We start from the raw sequence: 17,842 nt of genomic DNA, 5'->3' as shown, positions 1-17,842 counted from the left end.
AAGAGACTGGACATCTTTGAGATAGAATGATGCGAACACTGACTTGCTTCTCCAATAGGTTGCATCCATAACACTCTGCAGAGAACGGTTCTGTTTGAGGGCCACTGAAGTAGCCACAGCTCTCACTTCATGTGTCCTTACCTTCAGCAAAGCAAGGTCTTCTTCCTTCAGATGAGAATGTGCTTCCCTAATCAGGAGCCTGAATAGGTAAGAAACTGAGTTCTTAGACCTTGGAAGAGAAGGCTTCTTGATAGCACACCATAAGGCTTCTGATTGTCCTCGTAAAGGTTATGACCTTTTTAGATAGTACCTAAGAGCTCTAACTGGGCAAAGTACTCTCTCCAGTTCGTCCCCCACCAAGTTGGACAGGCTTGGGATCTCGAACGACTTAGGCCAAGGACGTGAAGGAAGCTCGTTTTAGCAAAAAACCGAGCTGCAAGGAACATGTAGCCGTTTCAGATGTGAAAACTATGTTCCTGCTGAAGGCGTGGATCTCACTTACTCTTTTAGCTGTTGTCAAGCACACGAGGAAAAGAGTTTTTAATGTGAGGTCCTTAAAAGAGGCTGATTGGAGAGGTTCAAATCTTGATGACATAAGGAACCTTAGGACCACGTCTAGATTCCAGCCTGGAGTGGACAACCGACGTTCCTTTGAGGTCTTAAAAGACCTAAGGAGGTCCTGTAGATCTTTGTTGGTGGAAAGATCCAAGCCTCTGTGGCGGAAAACCGCTGCCAACATACTTCTGTAACCCTTAATCGTAGGAGCTGAAAGGGATCTTACGTTCCTTAGATGTAACAGGAAGTCAGCAATTTGGGTTACAGTGGTACTGGATGAGGAAACTGCATTGGCCTTGTACCAGCTTCGGAAGACTTCCCCTTTAGACTGATAGACTCTGAGAGTGGATGTCGTCCTTGCTCTGGCAATCGCTCTGGCTGCCTCCTTCGAAAAGCCCCTAGCTCTTGAGAGTCTTTCGAAAGTCTGAAGGCAGTCAGACGAAGAGCGTGGAGGTTTGGATGTACCTTCTTTACGTGAGGTAGACGTAGAAGGTCCACTCCTAGAGGAAGAGTCCTGGGAATGTCGACCAGCCATTGCAGTACCTCTATGAACCATTCTCTCGCGGGCCAGAGCGGAGCCAACCAACGTCAGCCGTGTCCCTTTGCGAGAGGCGAACTTCTGAAGTACCCTGTTGACAATCTTGAACGGCGGGAATGCATACAGGTCGAGATGGGACCAATCCAGCAGAAAAGCATCCACGTGAACTGCTGCTGGGTCTGGAATCGGAGAACAATACAACGGGAGCCTCTAGGTTATCGAGGTAGCGAACAGATCTATGGTTGGCTGACCCCACAGGGCCCAAAGTCTGCTGCAAACATTCTTGTGAAGGGTCCACTCTGTGGGGATGACCTGACCCTTCCGGCTAAGGCGATCTGCCATGACATTCATATCGCCCTGAATGAACCTCGTTACCAGCGTGAGCTTTCGATCTTTTAACCAGATGAGGAGGTCCCTTGCGATCTAGAACAACTTCCACGAATGAGTCCCTCCCTGCTTGGAGATGTAAGCCAAGGCTGTGGTGTTGTCAGAGTCCACCTCCACCACCTTGTTAAGCTGGAGGGACTTGAAGTTTATCAAGGCCAGATGAACCGCCAACAGCTCCTTGCAATAGATGTGAAGTGTCCTTAGCTCCTGATTCCATGTTCCCGAGCATTCCTGTCCGTCCAAAGTCGCACCCCAGCCCGTGTCTGATGCGTCAGAGAAGAGACGGCGGTCGGGTTTCTGAACAGCCAAAGGTAGACTTCCTTGAGAAGAAAGCTGTTCTTTCACCACGTGAGAGTAGACCTCCTCTCTTCGGAAACAGGAACTGAGATCGTCTCTAGCGTCATGTCCTTTATCCAGTGAGCCGCTAGATGATACTGAAGGGGGGGAGGTGGGGTCTCCCTAACTCGATGAACAGGGCCAGCGATGAAAGTGTCCCTGTTAGACTCATCCACTACCTGACTGAGCATCGGTTCCTTCTCAGCATGCTCTGGATGCAATCTAGGGCTTAGTATATCTTTGGGGCCGACGGAAAAGCCCGAAAAGCTCGACTCTGAAGATCCATACCCAGGTAGACAATGGTCTGGGATGGGACGAGCTGGGACTCCTCAAAATTGACCAGGAGGCCCAGTTCCTTGGTCAGATCCATAGTCCATCTGAGAATCTCCAGACAGCGACGACTTGTGGGAGCTCTTAAAAGCTAGTCGTCTGACGGAGCCGGACACAAGATCATGGTACTGCTGCACAGTCTGTGAACTGTCAACCATGGGGAAGCGAGGAAGTACAGTGACAACCCGAAGCTGTCTAGACTGTCTGGGTCGTACAGACAACTCCTTATCGGGTTGCTGAGGTTGCCGCACTGCGTCACAACAAGACACTTCTGCTGGTTGTTGAACGTCTTCCCAGTGACACACTGACTCCGTAAACAAAAAATCCTCTAACAAGGACTAAGCTTGGACTGCATGTCTTGCAACACAGCTCAAGGTCTATGGGAGCAGGTGTGGTAACAGACGGGGTTAGCGACTGAAGTGGAACCATTACCCTCCCTGGAAGCATGCTATGCTTAAATAAAAGTCCATAGGAGGCTAAGCAGCTAAAGGCTCCTCTCCAAATGACAGAGTCCTCAAGGGAAAATCAGAAGGAGGGAGAATAGCACTTTCTCATCTACAGGAACCATATCCGAGAAAAGCTAAGTTCTCTCAGTGAGGGTTTCACTGGTGCAAAAGCAGCAGACTAGAAGGCAACGTTATGAAACTGCTTGACAGTCTAGTGAGTTGACAACAACCAAAGATGTGTGACTGAGAAGCATGCGGTAAGGTATGCAGAGCATGCTGTATGTAGAGCATGCTGTAAGGTAAGCAGAGCATGTTGCATGGCGTGCGGCTTATGCTGCATGGGATGAGGCTCATGCTGCATGGGATGAGGCTCATGCTGCATGGTATGAGACTCATGCTGCATGGGATGAGGCTCAAGCTGCAAGGGATGAGGCTTATGCCGCATGCGTTGAGGAGGATGCCGCATAGTATGAGGCTCCTGCCTCATGGGTTGAGGCGGTTGCCGCATAGCATGAGGCTCCTGCCTCATGGTTTGAGGAGGATGCCGCATAGCATGAAGCTCCTCATAAGCATGAGGCTGCCTCATGGGTAGAGGAGGATGTCGCATAGCATGAGGCTCCTGCCTCATGGGTTGAGGAGGATGCCGCATAGCATGAGGCTCCTGCCTCATGGTTTGAGGAGGATGCCGCATAGCATGAGGCTCCTGTGAGGTTCCTGCCTCAAGAGTTGCGTCTGCCTCAAGGGTTGAGGAGGTAGCTGCGCAGAGAGAGGCTCATGCTGTGAAGAATGCGGTTGCTGCATGCGTTGAGGCGGCTGCCTCATAGCATGAGGTTCCTCAAGAGTTGAGGCTCTTGCCTCAAGAGTTGAGGTTCTTGCCTCAAGAGTGGAGGTGGCTGCCGCAAGAGTTGAGGTTGCTGCCTCAAGGATGGTGGAGGTTGCCGCAACGCAAGAGGTTGCTGCATAGCGCTGGTATCTGGCAACTCCCCATGCGGCAGCTCACGCGTGGAGGTAGGTTGAGGAACCTCAACATCATACGTCTGGCAGGGTGGACTGCGCAGAGGTGGAGTTGAGGTTGCTGCCTCGAGGATGGTGGAGGTTGTCGCACCGCAAGAGGTAGCTGCCTCGAGGATGGAGGAGGTAGTCGCAACGCATGAGGCTCCTACCTCAAGGGTAGAGGAGGTTGCTGCAAAGCATAAGGCTCCTGCCTCAAGTGTTGAGGAGGTTGCCGCGTGGCAAGAGGCTCCTGCCTCAAGGAAAGTGGAGGTTGCTGCACAGAGCTGGTATCTGGCAACTCCCAATGCGGCAGCTCACGCATGGAGGTAGCTTGAGGAACCTCAACATCATACGTCTGGCAGGCTGGACTGCGTAGAGGTGGAGGAGCGCTCGCAGGAGGAGGTGTGTTAACCTTCTCTGCCTGAAACTCCTGCATCAACACCGCAAGCTGAGACTGCATTGTCAGCAGCATAGACCACTAGAGTTTAAGAAAGACAACAACAAACGGAGCTACTGTCCGTTGAAACTGAGGGTCTAAAACAGCTGGTGCGGCAACAGACGGAGTTACTGTCTGTTGCGATACCACCTTGCCTCTCTGGGAGGTGTGCAGTTGTCGTACTGCAGCAAGTCCGAACTGACCCAGTGCTAATGGCACCACCTAGGAATTGGACTTGCGCGGAAGGGACCGACTTGCACTTAAAAGCTGCAAGATTTGGTCCATGGTTTCTGCGAGAAACCTCTTCCGCAGACGAGGAATAAATGGGCTCTCTCGTCTTTGTGTGGGTGGGGTGATCACGTCGGCTACGTGAGTTGGTTACACCCGAAACCACGGAGGGTAACGTCTGTTCGTCGATCAAGGCCTGCTGAACCCATAAGTCCTTCGACATTACTTCTCCCCTGGGCTTGGGAGCTTGTAAGAGGTCCCAGACTAGGCGAACAACTGGCACGAACAGACGAACCCTCGAACGCAACACTGTAACACTTTGCGCTTATCACTTTATCACTTTTGATTTTCTGTTTGCACTTATTTCACTGAACTCGAAACTTTAAGTGGTTTGTACCTGAAACACGCAATTCTATCCTTCATTAAAAGTTAGTAATTGCGAAAACAGTATTACAATGTAACAGAAAAACATAATGAAAGATAAATAATTCAGTGGCTGGAAAAGAGACTAAACACTAGATCAAATAAACTACGTTTAAAATCTCTCACCGCATAAAGTCTGAGAACAAGAATAAAACTCTAGAAACGTTTACCTTCTTCCCCTAAAGAGACTAGGGAGAAGAGCAAAAACGATAACAACGTTACCCGCTTGAACGAAACGTTTATCCTCCTCTCTCTCTCTCTTGACTTAGCACCTGAGAGAAGAGCCCAATTATATATATCGTTAAAACATATTGTTAAAGGAAAAAAACTGAAAGGTTTCCCAAATAAAAAGTTCCTTTATTAGAATTAAAACCATTTAAGCTAAGAAAGAATGAACAAAACGCTAGAATCGGTTTACTCTTACTGCAACGTGACACCGTGATAGACTCTCTCTCTATCGTAACGATAGAGCGCAAGTTGAACGTTCTGAACGTCAACAACTGCAGAGACAAAACAAAACGTTAGTTCAACTTTGAAAACAGTACAAGACTATCAAAGAAATTCTTTCAAAAACATTAAAATAGCATAATATGTTAACAGGTAAAAACGAAATGACGGGCTCAATGTTAATTAACTTCGGTTCCAAGAAAAGACCGCCTACTATTAGGAAAGGTCGAATATAAACAAATATAAAAATTAATTTTAATAAGTTTATAATAAAAGGAAGTTAATCAAAGAGGCCTATAAAAGGCGGAGAGATATAAAATAAATCTATAACTTTGTTAAGCAAAATTAAGAGAGTCTATACTCTCTTCGACACCAACACTTCCGTCTAAGGGAAGTGTCGGCCATTTAAAAGTGAAAGAGAGTTCATACTCTCTTCGTACCAAAATTAAATAAAAAATTAAATCAAATTAATTCCAAAAACTTGCTAAGCTAATGATATAGCTTCCTGAATAGCGAAGGCTAAACTCTAGAGCAAATACATCACCAAATCGTGAGCAATAACTCCAGAATCAACAGCGTATCCATGTAGGTCTAGCCGGAGGCACGACAGAGGAAAAATTGAGGTGGTGTTGACAAGAAGTACTGGAGTACCTGACCACAGATGGCGCTGTGGTGTTCACCCCCACCTGTATAGCGATCGCTGGCGTATCCTGACCGTAGATTTCTGTCGGCAACAGAGTTGACAGCTACATGATTATCGGGTAAGATTAATATTGAAAAAAATAAATTTCTGAATATATTTTCCATTCAACAGCTTTGGTACCAAGCCTTGTTGCTTTACTGTCTCTTTTACTTTCCAAAAAGTGTAGAATTCCAAAATGCTTTATGGATTCAAATTAACCTAAAAGAAAGACAGTTTCATTGGGGGGATTTAAACATCAAGTATTTGCATTTCACTTGTCCATATTACTTCCTTTTTGAGGTCTTGCTTATATTGACATTCACCCAAAAAATAAGAAAATTCCTGTTTTTTTTTCTTAATAGGATTAAGACTCTAGTATACTGTAGCATTGAGACACTAGTGGATAATGGCAAAAACAACGGCTTCTATTTGTTTTTCATTGATTTGCCTTAAGAGGTCTGCTTCACTCCAAGATATTTCTTAATAATTAACGAGCACTTTGTCCAAGGGAATTTTTCTGTGTGCTCACGACCCATATTCTCTTTGTATCTCATGCAGAGGGCAATACAGTAAACGTATTATGATTTAGATAGTCATTATTAAGAAAGCAAAGGTCTTGTTGTTCCTAGTATAGGAAATATACTAAGATGGTTGATGACCAAATTAAAATTTGTAAAAGAAAACTAACTTTTAATTCAATGGTATATACAGAAAAGACAAGGTTAGTTATCTATAGCAGGCATGATGATAATGTCACCCCAGTCCTTAATGAGTCTAGTTTTAGTAGTGATGACCTTAAAAAGTTTCTAGTATCCGAGTGCACCACTCGGTTAGGGTTCTAATGGTATACAAGAGTTGATATCCACTTTTAGAGATTCAAATTCTTATTTACTCCAGATCATTCTTCTATGCAAACCCTCACATTTCGAGAATGAAAGACAAGCTGTTGTTATTGTCATTAACCACTGTATTGTTTCAGTACTAAAGGTCTAATATTATTGAAAAGAAAGAAAATGGTTAACTCTTACAATTTTGGGATAAGCATCAATGTCAGAAGCAATATAAACATCACGTGAGTATAGAAATAATAAATGTTATCAAAATACCCATTTTCATTACTTATGGTTGTTTATAGATATGATTATAACTACACCGTAGTTGTCTTGTCAAGATAAGGCCAAAGATCTATTGATATACCAACTTACTACTCTTGTATAGCCAACCATACAGCTGGAAACTGATCACTATACTGATGGATAGAAAGCACTACAGAACTATTGCCAAATTCTAAATGCATACCATGTTATCACTTTATAGAATACCGTATTGATAATTAAACTACAAAATTGCAGCTGTAATAAAAAATAAGAAACACGATAAGCTGGCATCACTACAATCTCTTTAAGAAGTTTGAATCTAAAATCCTCCTTATTGTTTCTCTATAATTTTTCTTTTTTTCAACATTATTTCATAATGTTAATAATTAGAATAACAATAATAAATAATAATAATATCAGAGTACTATTACCCCCAGGCTATTTTGAACTTTCTAACCCTTAACCCCCAGTGGTTATTTTTTCTTCAAGCACATTTTGCTGTATTTTTTTTTTTTCAAATTGCTCTAACAGCCTTAATTTTTGTCATAGAAGTCAGGTTGGTCTCATTCTCTTGGAAAATGCCTGAAGTTTCTAAAAAAATTATCAAAAATATGCAAAAAAAAAAAAATGTAAATAGCAGTTTTTTGCAAGGACGTACCGGTACGTCCATGGGGGTAAAGGGATGAGTTTTGTGAAACGTACCAGTACGTCCTTTGGGGGTAAAAGGGTTAATAATTAGAATAACAATAATAAATAATAATAATATCAGAGTACTATTAATATCACTAAAATAAAAGTTCAGACTACAATATTTGTTACAAACCTGGAGCACATAAAGAGCTAAGATGGCTTGTTGAGAAATCCCACTCAGCTCGTTTTGACTGATGGAAGTCTATCTCTGGCAACCATGAGGAGATGCAAAGTTTAAACACTGACATCCTCATAATTCTATAAAAGTTGCAATGTTGAAGCAAGACCATCAGGGCCTCAACTCCACAAATAGACTCCTATGAAAAAAAAAAAAAAGAGAAATTAAGGAAATTATTTAGAATATTATCGTATGTATATGAGTAACAGAAATTGCTAAACAAGAGCTGTGTTTAGATCATGAAGGCCTCATTAAATGTAGGGGGTTTAGATTTCTTTATTTATATTTGATTTACATCCTAAAAGATGTATCAATGATCTGATACGGCAGTGAAAACCTAGTCTGATGAATAAAATCTTCATATGCGAATTTAACTAAAAACTAGTAACTGATGAGCAAAAGTGCTAGATATTAAGTAATAAAAGAAATTGTTATATGTTAAAACAAAGATAGATATTAAGTAATAAAATAAATTGTTGTGTGTTAAAACAAGGAATTATATATTCTGAAATAACACTCAAACGGGCAGTGAAAGTAGTTAGTGCCTAATAAAGAAATGTAGGTACACAAAAAGAGGCTTTTACCTGCCAAGAAAGAACAAACCGGTTAATGAGAACTTACACTCAAGAGCAAAAGCACTGGATATTAAGTAATAAAATAAATTGTTGTATGTTAAAACAAGGAATTATATCATATTCTGAAATAACACTCGAACAAGCAAAAGCAGTCAATGACAATAAAAAATTGTAGACACAGTAAAAAGAGGCTTTCACCTGCCAAGAAAGAACAAAGCGGTTAATGAGACAAATGTGCTATGCTGACAGCGAGGCATATGTGTAGAGCTGCCAGCAAATAACAATAATTGATAATTTTTTTGTGAGAGGAAGTCTCAATGAAAACAATTTAAAAAAAACTTACACCCATAATTGTATCAGTGACAATTGGGGATGACCAGGGTTCATTTAGAGTTGGTCTTTTTTCAGTGAGCTTTACAAGTAATTCTGCTGCTGTCATTCGTACCAAACAGCTCCGGCCAGATGCAAGCAAGTAGCTGTAAAGAAATGTTTTTATCAAAATACTGAAAGAAGTCAAGTTTGCTATTGATTAGCAGATATGGCCTTTTTTTAACAGAAGAGGGAAGAGACAAAATAATACCCAGGATAGCAAAGTGGAGGAAAAATTATGGTAAGGATGTGAGATGGAGAATTTATATAGGTGAAAATGGAGAAATTAAAGCTAATAATAAAGAGATAATGGAATGATGGAAGAAGTATTTTGAAAATTTTCTGAATGAGAAAATTCAATATGAAGTGAAGGAAAAATATTATAACAGACATTGAGGTTAAAAAGGGTCCTCAGGACGATGAAATTTGTTATAAATAATTTTCTCTAAATAATGGTAAAATAATGTGATTTTATGTATGAAAAAAAAATTACCGTATATTCATTGAAGTGATAATTCCATCATAAATAGCCGTCAAAAGACATAAAACTACTTGTCAGTAATACAGTAATGCTCTTAACATTATATAAAAATACAGTATAATGAAAATATCCATTTGTTTCCTTTTACACAAGTATTCTATAATGTATAATTATAAGGTATACAGTACGATAAACAAAAACTGATAACAAAGAAACATATTTCAGAGAGAGAGAGAGAGAGAGAGAGAGAGAGAGAGAGAGAGAGAGAGAGAGAGAGAGAGAGAGAGAGAGAGAGAGAGAGAGAGAATGTAATATAAATTTAGTTCATTTAAATATAAGGTTTGTTTGTTCTTCTGTTACAGTATTCTACCTGGCGTGTGATTTTCACAATGAACTGGATAATTCATATTTTCAGTATTTCCCGGGCTTGGAAATAGAGACTGCACATGTAGAATATCCATAAATGATAATGACAGCAGTAGGCTAACTTTTACTCGTGAAAACAATGAACAATACTAATATGAAATATATAAGGAATGAGGATGACATTATTTTGAAGAAATGATAGTAGAGAAAAAGGAATAAAATAAGAAAAAACAAATCTCGTTGTGTCAACAACTTGCATTACTGGTAAAACATTTTGGTGACATGGGTGGATGTCAGAGGTGAAGTACCGATAATGGTTGAAAAATGCTACGTGGTAGGCAACTTTTTGTGTGATTTGAACATGCATGCCAACATAGAAACATTACATAATCATGAATAAGGACTAGAATCGCAAGTATTTCGGTTGGTGGTGGGAAGTGAGGATCCCTACGTCTTTAGGCTATGGGTGTCAAGGGGGGCATTGATTAATGCTTCAGGTAGGGAATGTCACCATTGGCTACACAGAGTGGTGGGATCCTACATGGTAACATAAAAACAGACTAAAATAGCTCTTACACAATCAGGAATAAAGCCTAGAATCCCAAAGACTTTGTTAGTTGGCTGAAGAAAGGAGGGGCTAATATCAGGGTGGGGAGATTATTCAGTGAAATTTCCTGAGTGAACTGTGTGATATGCGACCATATGCTGTACTCATTTGTATGATATACGAGTGATTTTAACTTCCCTACGGTTTATATTTGTAAATGACATATCCAGGACGTCATCGTGTGTAACACAAGGCATATTTTGACGTCAAGCAACGTCATCATAGCAAAGGGGTCAAAACTTTCTTTACTTGTCTTTAGAATATACAGAATTGCATGAATGAAAACATACCTTAAGGCTGCTCCCCATACACCTCCTGAAACTTGTGTGAGACTTTCATGAAGGAGGAGTAAGCCTTCTGGTCTAGTTGTTAATGACGCCGCAACGGTTAAACCAGCACTTGTCACGCTTGGATCTCGATAAACCCAAAGAGAAACAAGCCAAGACCAATCTGGAGAGCCTCCATCATTTCCCCATTTTAATATTTCCTGCAATCAAGTTAACCATTAAATAGAATAATTCAAATATATAGATATCAGCAAAGGGACTAAAATTGTATAAGGTAGGGTCTCAACTGTTGAGGTTACATAAAATAACTATGGTTTTATGAAAAATAGTTGAAACAAAGCAATTAACTAAACCGAAGTAATAAAAGTCCAGCTAAACAGATTTAATATCCTTAAGATTTGATCAGCTATAAATTCATATATGCTGTCACAGTTTTGTAAAAAATTAATTGTATGTGACATGATTAAATAAAGGCCAGAAGACAGACCTTGCATTAAGGTTATAGCTAGCACCCATATATACTTAGCATAAATCTATTTTATTATTTTACTTGATAATAGATGAAACGAGAGTGGGAAAAACATCTGGTATGGATGGTGTGAGAGCTGAGATGTTGAAGGAAGGGGGTGTGACTGTACTTGAATGGTTGGTGAGATTGTTTAATATGTGTTTTGTGTTGTCAATGGTACCAGTAGATTGGGTTTGTGCGTGTATTGTACCACTATACAAGGGTAAGGGAGATGTGCATGAGTGTTGTAATTCAAGGGGTATTAGTTTGTTGAGTGTAGTTGGAAAAGTGTATGGTAGAGTACTGATTAATAGGATTAAGGATAAAATAGAGAATGCAATCTTAGAAGTACAGGGTGGTTTTAGAAAAGGTAGGGGTTGTATGAATCAGATTTTTACAGTTAGGCAGATATGCGAGAAATATTTAGCAAAAGGTAAGGATGTGTATGTTGCGTTTATGGACCTGGAGAAAGCGTATGATAGAGTTGATATGGAAGCAATGTGGAATGTGATGAGGTTATATGGAGTTGGTGGAAGGTTGTTGCAAGCAGTGAAAAGTTTCTACAAAGGTAGTAAAGCATGTGTTAGGATGGGAAATGAAGTGAGCGATTGGTTTCCGGTGAGAGTGGGACTGAGACAGGGATGTATGATGTCACCGTGGTTGTTTAACTTGTATGTTGATAGAGTGGTGAGAGAGGTGAATGCTTGTGTGCTTGGACGAGGATTGAAACTGGTAGACGAGAATGACCATGAATGGGAGGTAAATCAGTTGTTGTTTGCAGATGATACTGTACTGGTTGCAGACGAGGAAGAGAAGCTTGGCCGATTAGTGACAGAATTTGGAAGGGTGTGTGAGAGAAGGAAGTTGAGAGTTAATGAGGTTAAGAGTAAGGTTATGAGATGTACGAGAAGGGAAGGTGGTCCGAGGTTGAATGTCATGTTGAATGTAGAGTTACTTGAGGAGGTGGATCAGTTTAAGTACTTGCAGTCTGTTGTTGCAGCAAATGGTGGAGTGGAAGCAGATGTACGTCAGAGATCAAATGAAGGATGCAAAGTGTTGGGGGCAGTGAAGGGAGTAGTAAAAAATAAGAGGGTTGGGCATGAATGTAAAGAGAGTTCTGTATGAGAAGGTGATTGTACCAACTGTGATGTATGGACCGGAGTTGTGGGGATTGAAAGTGATGGAGAGACAGAAATTGAATGTGTTTGAGATGAAGTGTCTAAGGAGTATAGCTGGTATATCTCGAGTAGATAGGGTTAGGAACGAAGTAGTGAGGGTAAGAACGGGTGTAAGAAATGAGTTAGCAGCTAGAGGGGATATGAATGTGTTGAGGTGGTTTGGCCATGTTGAGAAAATGGAAAATGGCTGTCTGCTAAAGAAGGTGATGAATGCAAGGGTTGATGGGAGAAGTACAAGAGGAAGGCCAAGGTTTGGGTGGATGGATGGAGTGAAGAAAGCTCTGGGTGATAGGAGGATAGATGTGAGAGAGGCAAGAGAGCGTGCTAGAAATAGGAATGAATGGCGAGCGATTGTGACGAAGTTCCGGTAGGCCCTGATGCTTCCTCCGGTGCCTTGGATGACCACAGAGGTAGCAACAGTAGGGGATTCAGCATAATGAAGCTTCATCTGTGATGGATAATGTGGGAAGGTGGGCTGTGCCACCCTAGCAGTACCAGCTGAACTCGGTTGAGTCCCTTGTCAGGCTGGGAGGAACGTAAAGAGGAGACGTCCCCTTTTTTGTTTCATTTATTTGATGTCGGCTACCCCGCAAAATTGGGGGGAGTGCCTTGGTATATGCATGTATGTACTTTTGAATTAACTACATACAGATATTCAAAGGTTTACAGGTAGCTGAGTATTCTGTAGGCACGCCTACAGAGCGTTCCAAACCCAAATTGCTTGCTTACATAGACAGGTAAAGTTGTATTTACTAATGAAATCTATTAGGACAAGGGCACAGTCAAACTAAGAACCCAAATATTACTAGTCATTGATAATTCCACAAGGCTACTACAAACCAGATATAATTAAGTTACCTCAGACAGGTCACCACTTGGGTGAGACAGCAGATGTATCAGGGTAAGGGATGAACTTAATGTAACTGCTCTTCCCATGAACGAGTTATGTGCCCTGCCTCGCCCTTCGTGGAAAGTCTTGATTATCCTAGAAAATCATAATTCTAAATTCAATAAAACTTATGGACTCTCATAAACAGGTAGAGTGACATTATATACAAGAACATCTTCAATACTTTCATACTGTACTTGAAAACCAAATATTCCTTCACACTGAATTTCAATATTATGTACAGTACGCCTGGTGTGGAATAGCTATAGTCAAAGTTAAACTGACCACAGTAAAAGCCATCATAAATTTCAAAGCTTGAATCGTGTGTCATAAATTAAGTAAACTTAGTTATCTAAATCCTTCCGTGATCTTATGGCCCTCAATGAAATATAATCACATTTAAGTCTTATGCATTTCAGGCACTACACAACAGGTGAAAGTCCTTGCCAAGCAGGGGACATGGAGTGAACAACCCTACATATAATCCCTTCACAAGTGCATTGCAATATGCACACTAGAATTTAAAAAAGGTATGCAATACAGAAAAATGGCACCTAATAGCATAAAATATATCTGTAAAAGCACACCGAAGTCTGAACAGCATATGCAATAAACTAAACTATAAAAAAATATATAAAATTAATATGTAAATTTTCTAACTATACAAAACTGAATCTTTTAAAATAGGGATATGTCTTCCACCACACTGAAACAGCCATTTTATTGTTAACAAGGTAGTTGGTTAACTACACGCGGATTAAAAGGAAAGCCCTGTCCATCCACCTATTATAAAATAATCACCTTTGTCCTTAGGGGAAAGACTGAGATGGGTGGTTGAGGTGGGAAATTCAAATTGAAGGACTCAAGTTCATGTAGCTGAGAAAAACAAAAAATAATTTTGAAATTTATTTCTTCCTACACATATACAAGACTTCTGTCTTTTAAAATAAGGAGACTCACTCTTTAGTGGAAGAAGTGCACTAGAACCTAACTAGAAGGTTCTTTTCTTCGCTGGACATGTCATCCTTCCTGGTCCCACACAGGAATCACAACACTGGGGTCTACAATAACAGGCAATGCAGTTAGCACTCTCACTAATGTAAATAAATGACAGACACAGGAGCTGACGTTACTTGTAATCAGAGTATGGGAACCATGGGCCTCGGGGACACAGGCACATGGATGACTGGAACAGTGGCAACAAGCACAGGGGTGACAGGAACATTGGCAACCAGCACAGGGGTGACAGAAACAGTGGCAACAGGCACTGGGGTGACAAGAACAGGGGCAACAGGCACTGGGGTGACAAGAACAGGGGCAGCAGGCACAGGGGTGATGAGAACAGGGGCACCAGGCATAGGGGTGACAGGAACGGTGGCAACAAGTTTGAGGTGACAGGAACAGTGGCAAAAAGTTCAGGGGTGACAAGAACAGTGGCAACAAGCACAGGGGTGACAACAACAGAGGTGACAGGAACGGTAGCAACAAGCACGAGGGGGACAAGAACAGGAGCAACAGGCACAGGGGTGACAGGAACAGTGGTAACAAGGAACAAGAACAAGGGTGATGAGAACAGGGACAACAGGCATATGGGTGACAAGAACAGGGGCAACAAGCACAGGGGTGACAGGAACAGCAGCAACAAGCACAGGGGTGACGAGAACAGGAGCAACAGGTATAGGGGTGATAGGAATAGTGGCAACATACTCAGGGGTGACAAGAATGGTAGCAACAGGCACAGGGATGACAAGTATTGGGGTGAACGGAACTGAAACTACAATCACAAGGGTACCAGGCATTGCAACGACAAGTACACGTTTTATCGATCCCGTAGCCTTCCTACACCATTCCAGCTTCAGCACTTTCACTTACATGGGAGCAAAAGCCTGCTTAGCAACCTCTTATCTGCTTTCTTTGGCTTAGGGTACACCATAGGGGACTACTACTGGGGTCACTGGCACTGCTGGCACTGTGATCACTGCTGATATCACTTGGGTCACCACTGGGGACACCGGGAGAGAAGTAGCCTTGGCTTCTAACTCAACTTAAATCTTAGTTCTCCTTGCTCCTGAAGCATACTCCGGGGCTAAGCCAGGAGCCTATAATCCGAAGCTTTAGCGATTGCTGAACTCAATGAGGAGAGCAAAGTGCTAAACAGTCTATACGGCATTATCTTTGGCATTGCTTAATGATACCAAAGAAGACTTAGCCTTCCTGTTCCTCAAAGAATATGCCTGACTTTAACTAGACACATGGGGATAATTATGAACAATAATGCCCCCAAAATAACAAAGTGAGTGTGAATCTATTGCTAGATTTTATCATTAACTGATGAGTGTCCATCCTTTCACTAACAAGCAAAATCCAGCTCTGTTTCATCATTAATGTAATATAAAGACCAAATCAACAATTAAACTAAAAAGTATAAAAAAATTGAAAAAGCCTTGGATAGAACACAACAGTACATCTGTACTCATGGCAGACGAGGACCAAAGTAAAGACGCTTTGACAGGAGAGTGGGCACAGCTACTCGCCCATGCTCCCCACCTGTCGTTAACTACCTCGTTTACAATTTAAAATTGCTCCAGCTCTGCTGAAAACATTCTCTATTTTAAAGGACGTAAGGTTTGTACATGCATAGGAACAGATATTATATAAATAACACTGGATTAAATTTCATGAAACACTATTCTCCAAAAGCAAAGATGAATTGAAAATAACTTTAATAGAGAATCAACTCATTTGTGAATGCATGAGGCGTCATGCAGTTCTTTTGACGATTTCTTGATAATTATTGTTTAACAGAAAAAATAGAAGGCAAAAGAAAAATTAATGTAAAACTAAAAGTAATTATTACTTAACAGAAAAAATAGAGGGCAAAAGAAAAATTAATGTAAAACTAAAAGTAACTGATTACCTTGTTAAGCAAGAAACAAGCTGACTCGATATTCCATCGCCGGGCCAACCTAGAGATGTCACATGAGCTAAGCATTCTAAGGCACAGCCAAGAACCGCTGTATAAATTGAGAAAAATTTGAAGCTTTCAAAGATGCAATAACATACTGAGTAATAAAATAAAATTTGTTTAAACAAAAAAAACAATTGCAAAAAGCAGTGTAAAATAAATGTCAGCAAACAATTTTCATGCTTCACAGACACTTGTTACTTTTACTTATGCCACTACACTTGTAAAAAAGGCAATAAACGAAGAGTTTGATTAAAACAATCAACAATAAAATGGCACATAAAAATAAAGTGCATTTGTATCATTCCCTTCAATATCTGTAACTAGTTTCTCTTATGACAAAGCTCTAAGGAAAAGTGATACTGGTTGCTAAATTTATCCAATTCAGTCTCCATTACTTCATAAATAATAGTCTATTTTACCAACTTTAATCACTATGATTATAACTGAGAATATGACCAAGCTGCGGCATAAAGTGATCATCATCTTTTTGCGTTAAACTTGACTGGCTTCCTAATTGCTGGTGTATAGCGGAGTGAGATTACAGGCACTAAAAGGGCATAAGTTATCTTTCTCTTCCTCACTTAAGCTAAACCTAGCTGGATCCAGATTGGAAGACTTCTCTATCATCAAGGTCACTTGGCCAAATCCATCTTGGCTATAACAACATTGATTACGATCCTCTTTGCCGCAGTAAAACTTCAGTTTACGAGTTTAATGCATACTAGGAGCTCGATCGTCAACTAATATGTTTGTAAACTAAAACAATTTCTCCCATACGAAATAAAGGAAATTCACTTGATGTATTCTGCATGTCAATAAATACACATACAGTGAACCCTCGTTTATCGCGGTAGATAGGTTCCAGACGCGGCCGCGATAGGTGAAAATCCGCGAAGTAGTGACACCATATTTACCTATTTATTCAACATGTATATTCAGACTTTTAAAACCTTCCCTTGTACGTAGTACTGTTAACAAACTACCCTTTAATGTACAGAACACTTAATGCATGTACTACAGTACCCTAAACTAAAACAGGCACAAATATTAAAGGCGATTTTATATCAAGCATTTCCTAAACACGCTAAAAAGCATGATAAAAAATGGCAACCAATGTTTTGTTTACATTTATCTCTGATCATAATGAAGAAACAAACTGGAGGTAGAGCTTTGCTTATTACCCAGACATATTTCCCATACTTTTCCCTTAGAACTACATCACATCTTCCTACTTTAGATATATATATATATATATATATATATATATATATATATATATATATATATATATATATATATATACACATATACATACCTACATATATACATACATACATATATACATAAATACATGCATACATATATATATATATATATATATATATATATATATATATATATATATATATATATATATTACTGTATATATATGGGTTATGGAAAAAATCCGCGAAGTGGTGAATCCGCGATGGTCGAACCGCGAAGTAGCGAGGGTTCACTGTACTTATAAACTTATTTCTAATGGTTTATTATGGTAATTATTGAATAATTTATGTGTCCCAAACATCAGATATTAATTAAAATTAGTCATTTACAATAAAAAATATATATGATTGAAAAGTTAACAGTATAACAATTAGATGAAAAAGTTACCACAAGGCATCACTCCCTCCTAGTCTCATCCAGTCACTGGTAAAGGGCGTCTGCATCATTTGTCATGCTGACATTGAAGCCACCCTATTTGTGGAGCTTCCTGGGTTGACACAATGGGAAAAGGTTATAACATTGTGGAATAACTATTATGAATGCAATAATCCTACTAGCCAGTGCACCCATCCAATGGGTTGT

At 40.3% G+C, this 17,842-nt stretch overlaps 1 protein-coding gene across 2 annotated transcripts in view; it reads right to left on the bottom strand.

Moving 5' to 3' along the window:
• The window catches only part of LOC137631601 (rotatin-like), a 133,268-nt gene that overhangs the window by 38,059 nt on the left and 77,367 nt on the right, over positions 1-17,842 (bottom strand). For both annotated transcript variants that reach the window (XM_068363469.1, XM_068363468.1), the window contains exons 21-25: positions 15,944-16,040; positions 12,996-13,122; positions 10,455-10,651; positions 8,685-8,817; positions 7,722-7,905 (exon numbers count right to left, since the gene is read on the bottom strand). In XM_068363469.1, coding sequence (XP_068219570.1) covers positions 7,722-7,905; positions 8,685-8,817; positions 10,455-10,651; positions 12,996-13,122; positions 15,944-16,040 — 738 coding nt within the window. The remainder of the gene's footprint in view (positions 1-7,721; positions 7,906-8,684; positions 8,818-10,454; positions 10,652-12,995; positions 13,123-15,943; positions 16,041-17,842) is intronic.

This window comes from Palaemon carinicauda, chromosome 40 (assembly GCF_036898095.1).
Source record: "Palaemon carinicauda isolate YSFRI2023 chromosome 40, ASM3689809v2, whole genome shotgun sequence".
Lineage (NCBI taxonomy): Eukaryota > Metazoa > Arthropoda > Malacostraca > Decapoda > Palaemonidae > Palaemon > Palaemon carinicauda.
The sequence above is the reverse complement of the archived record's forward strand: the minus strand, read 5'-3'. Positions and strand labels throughout refer to the sequence as shown.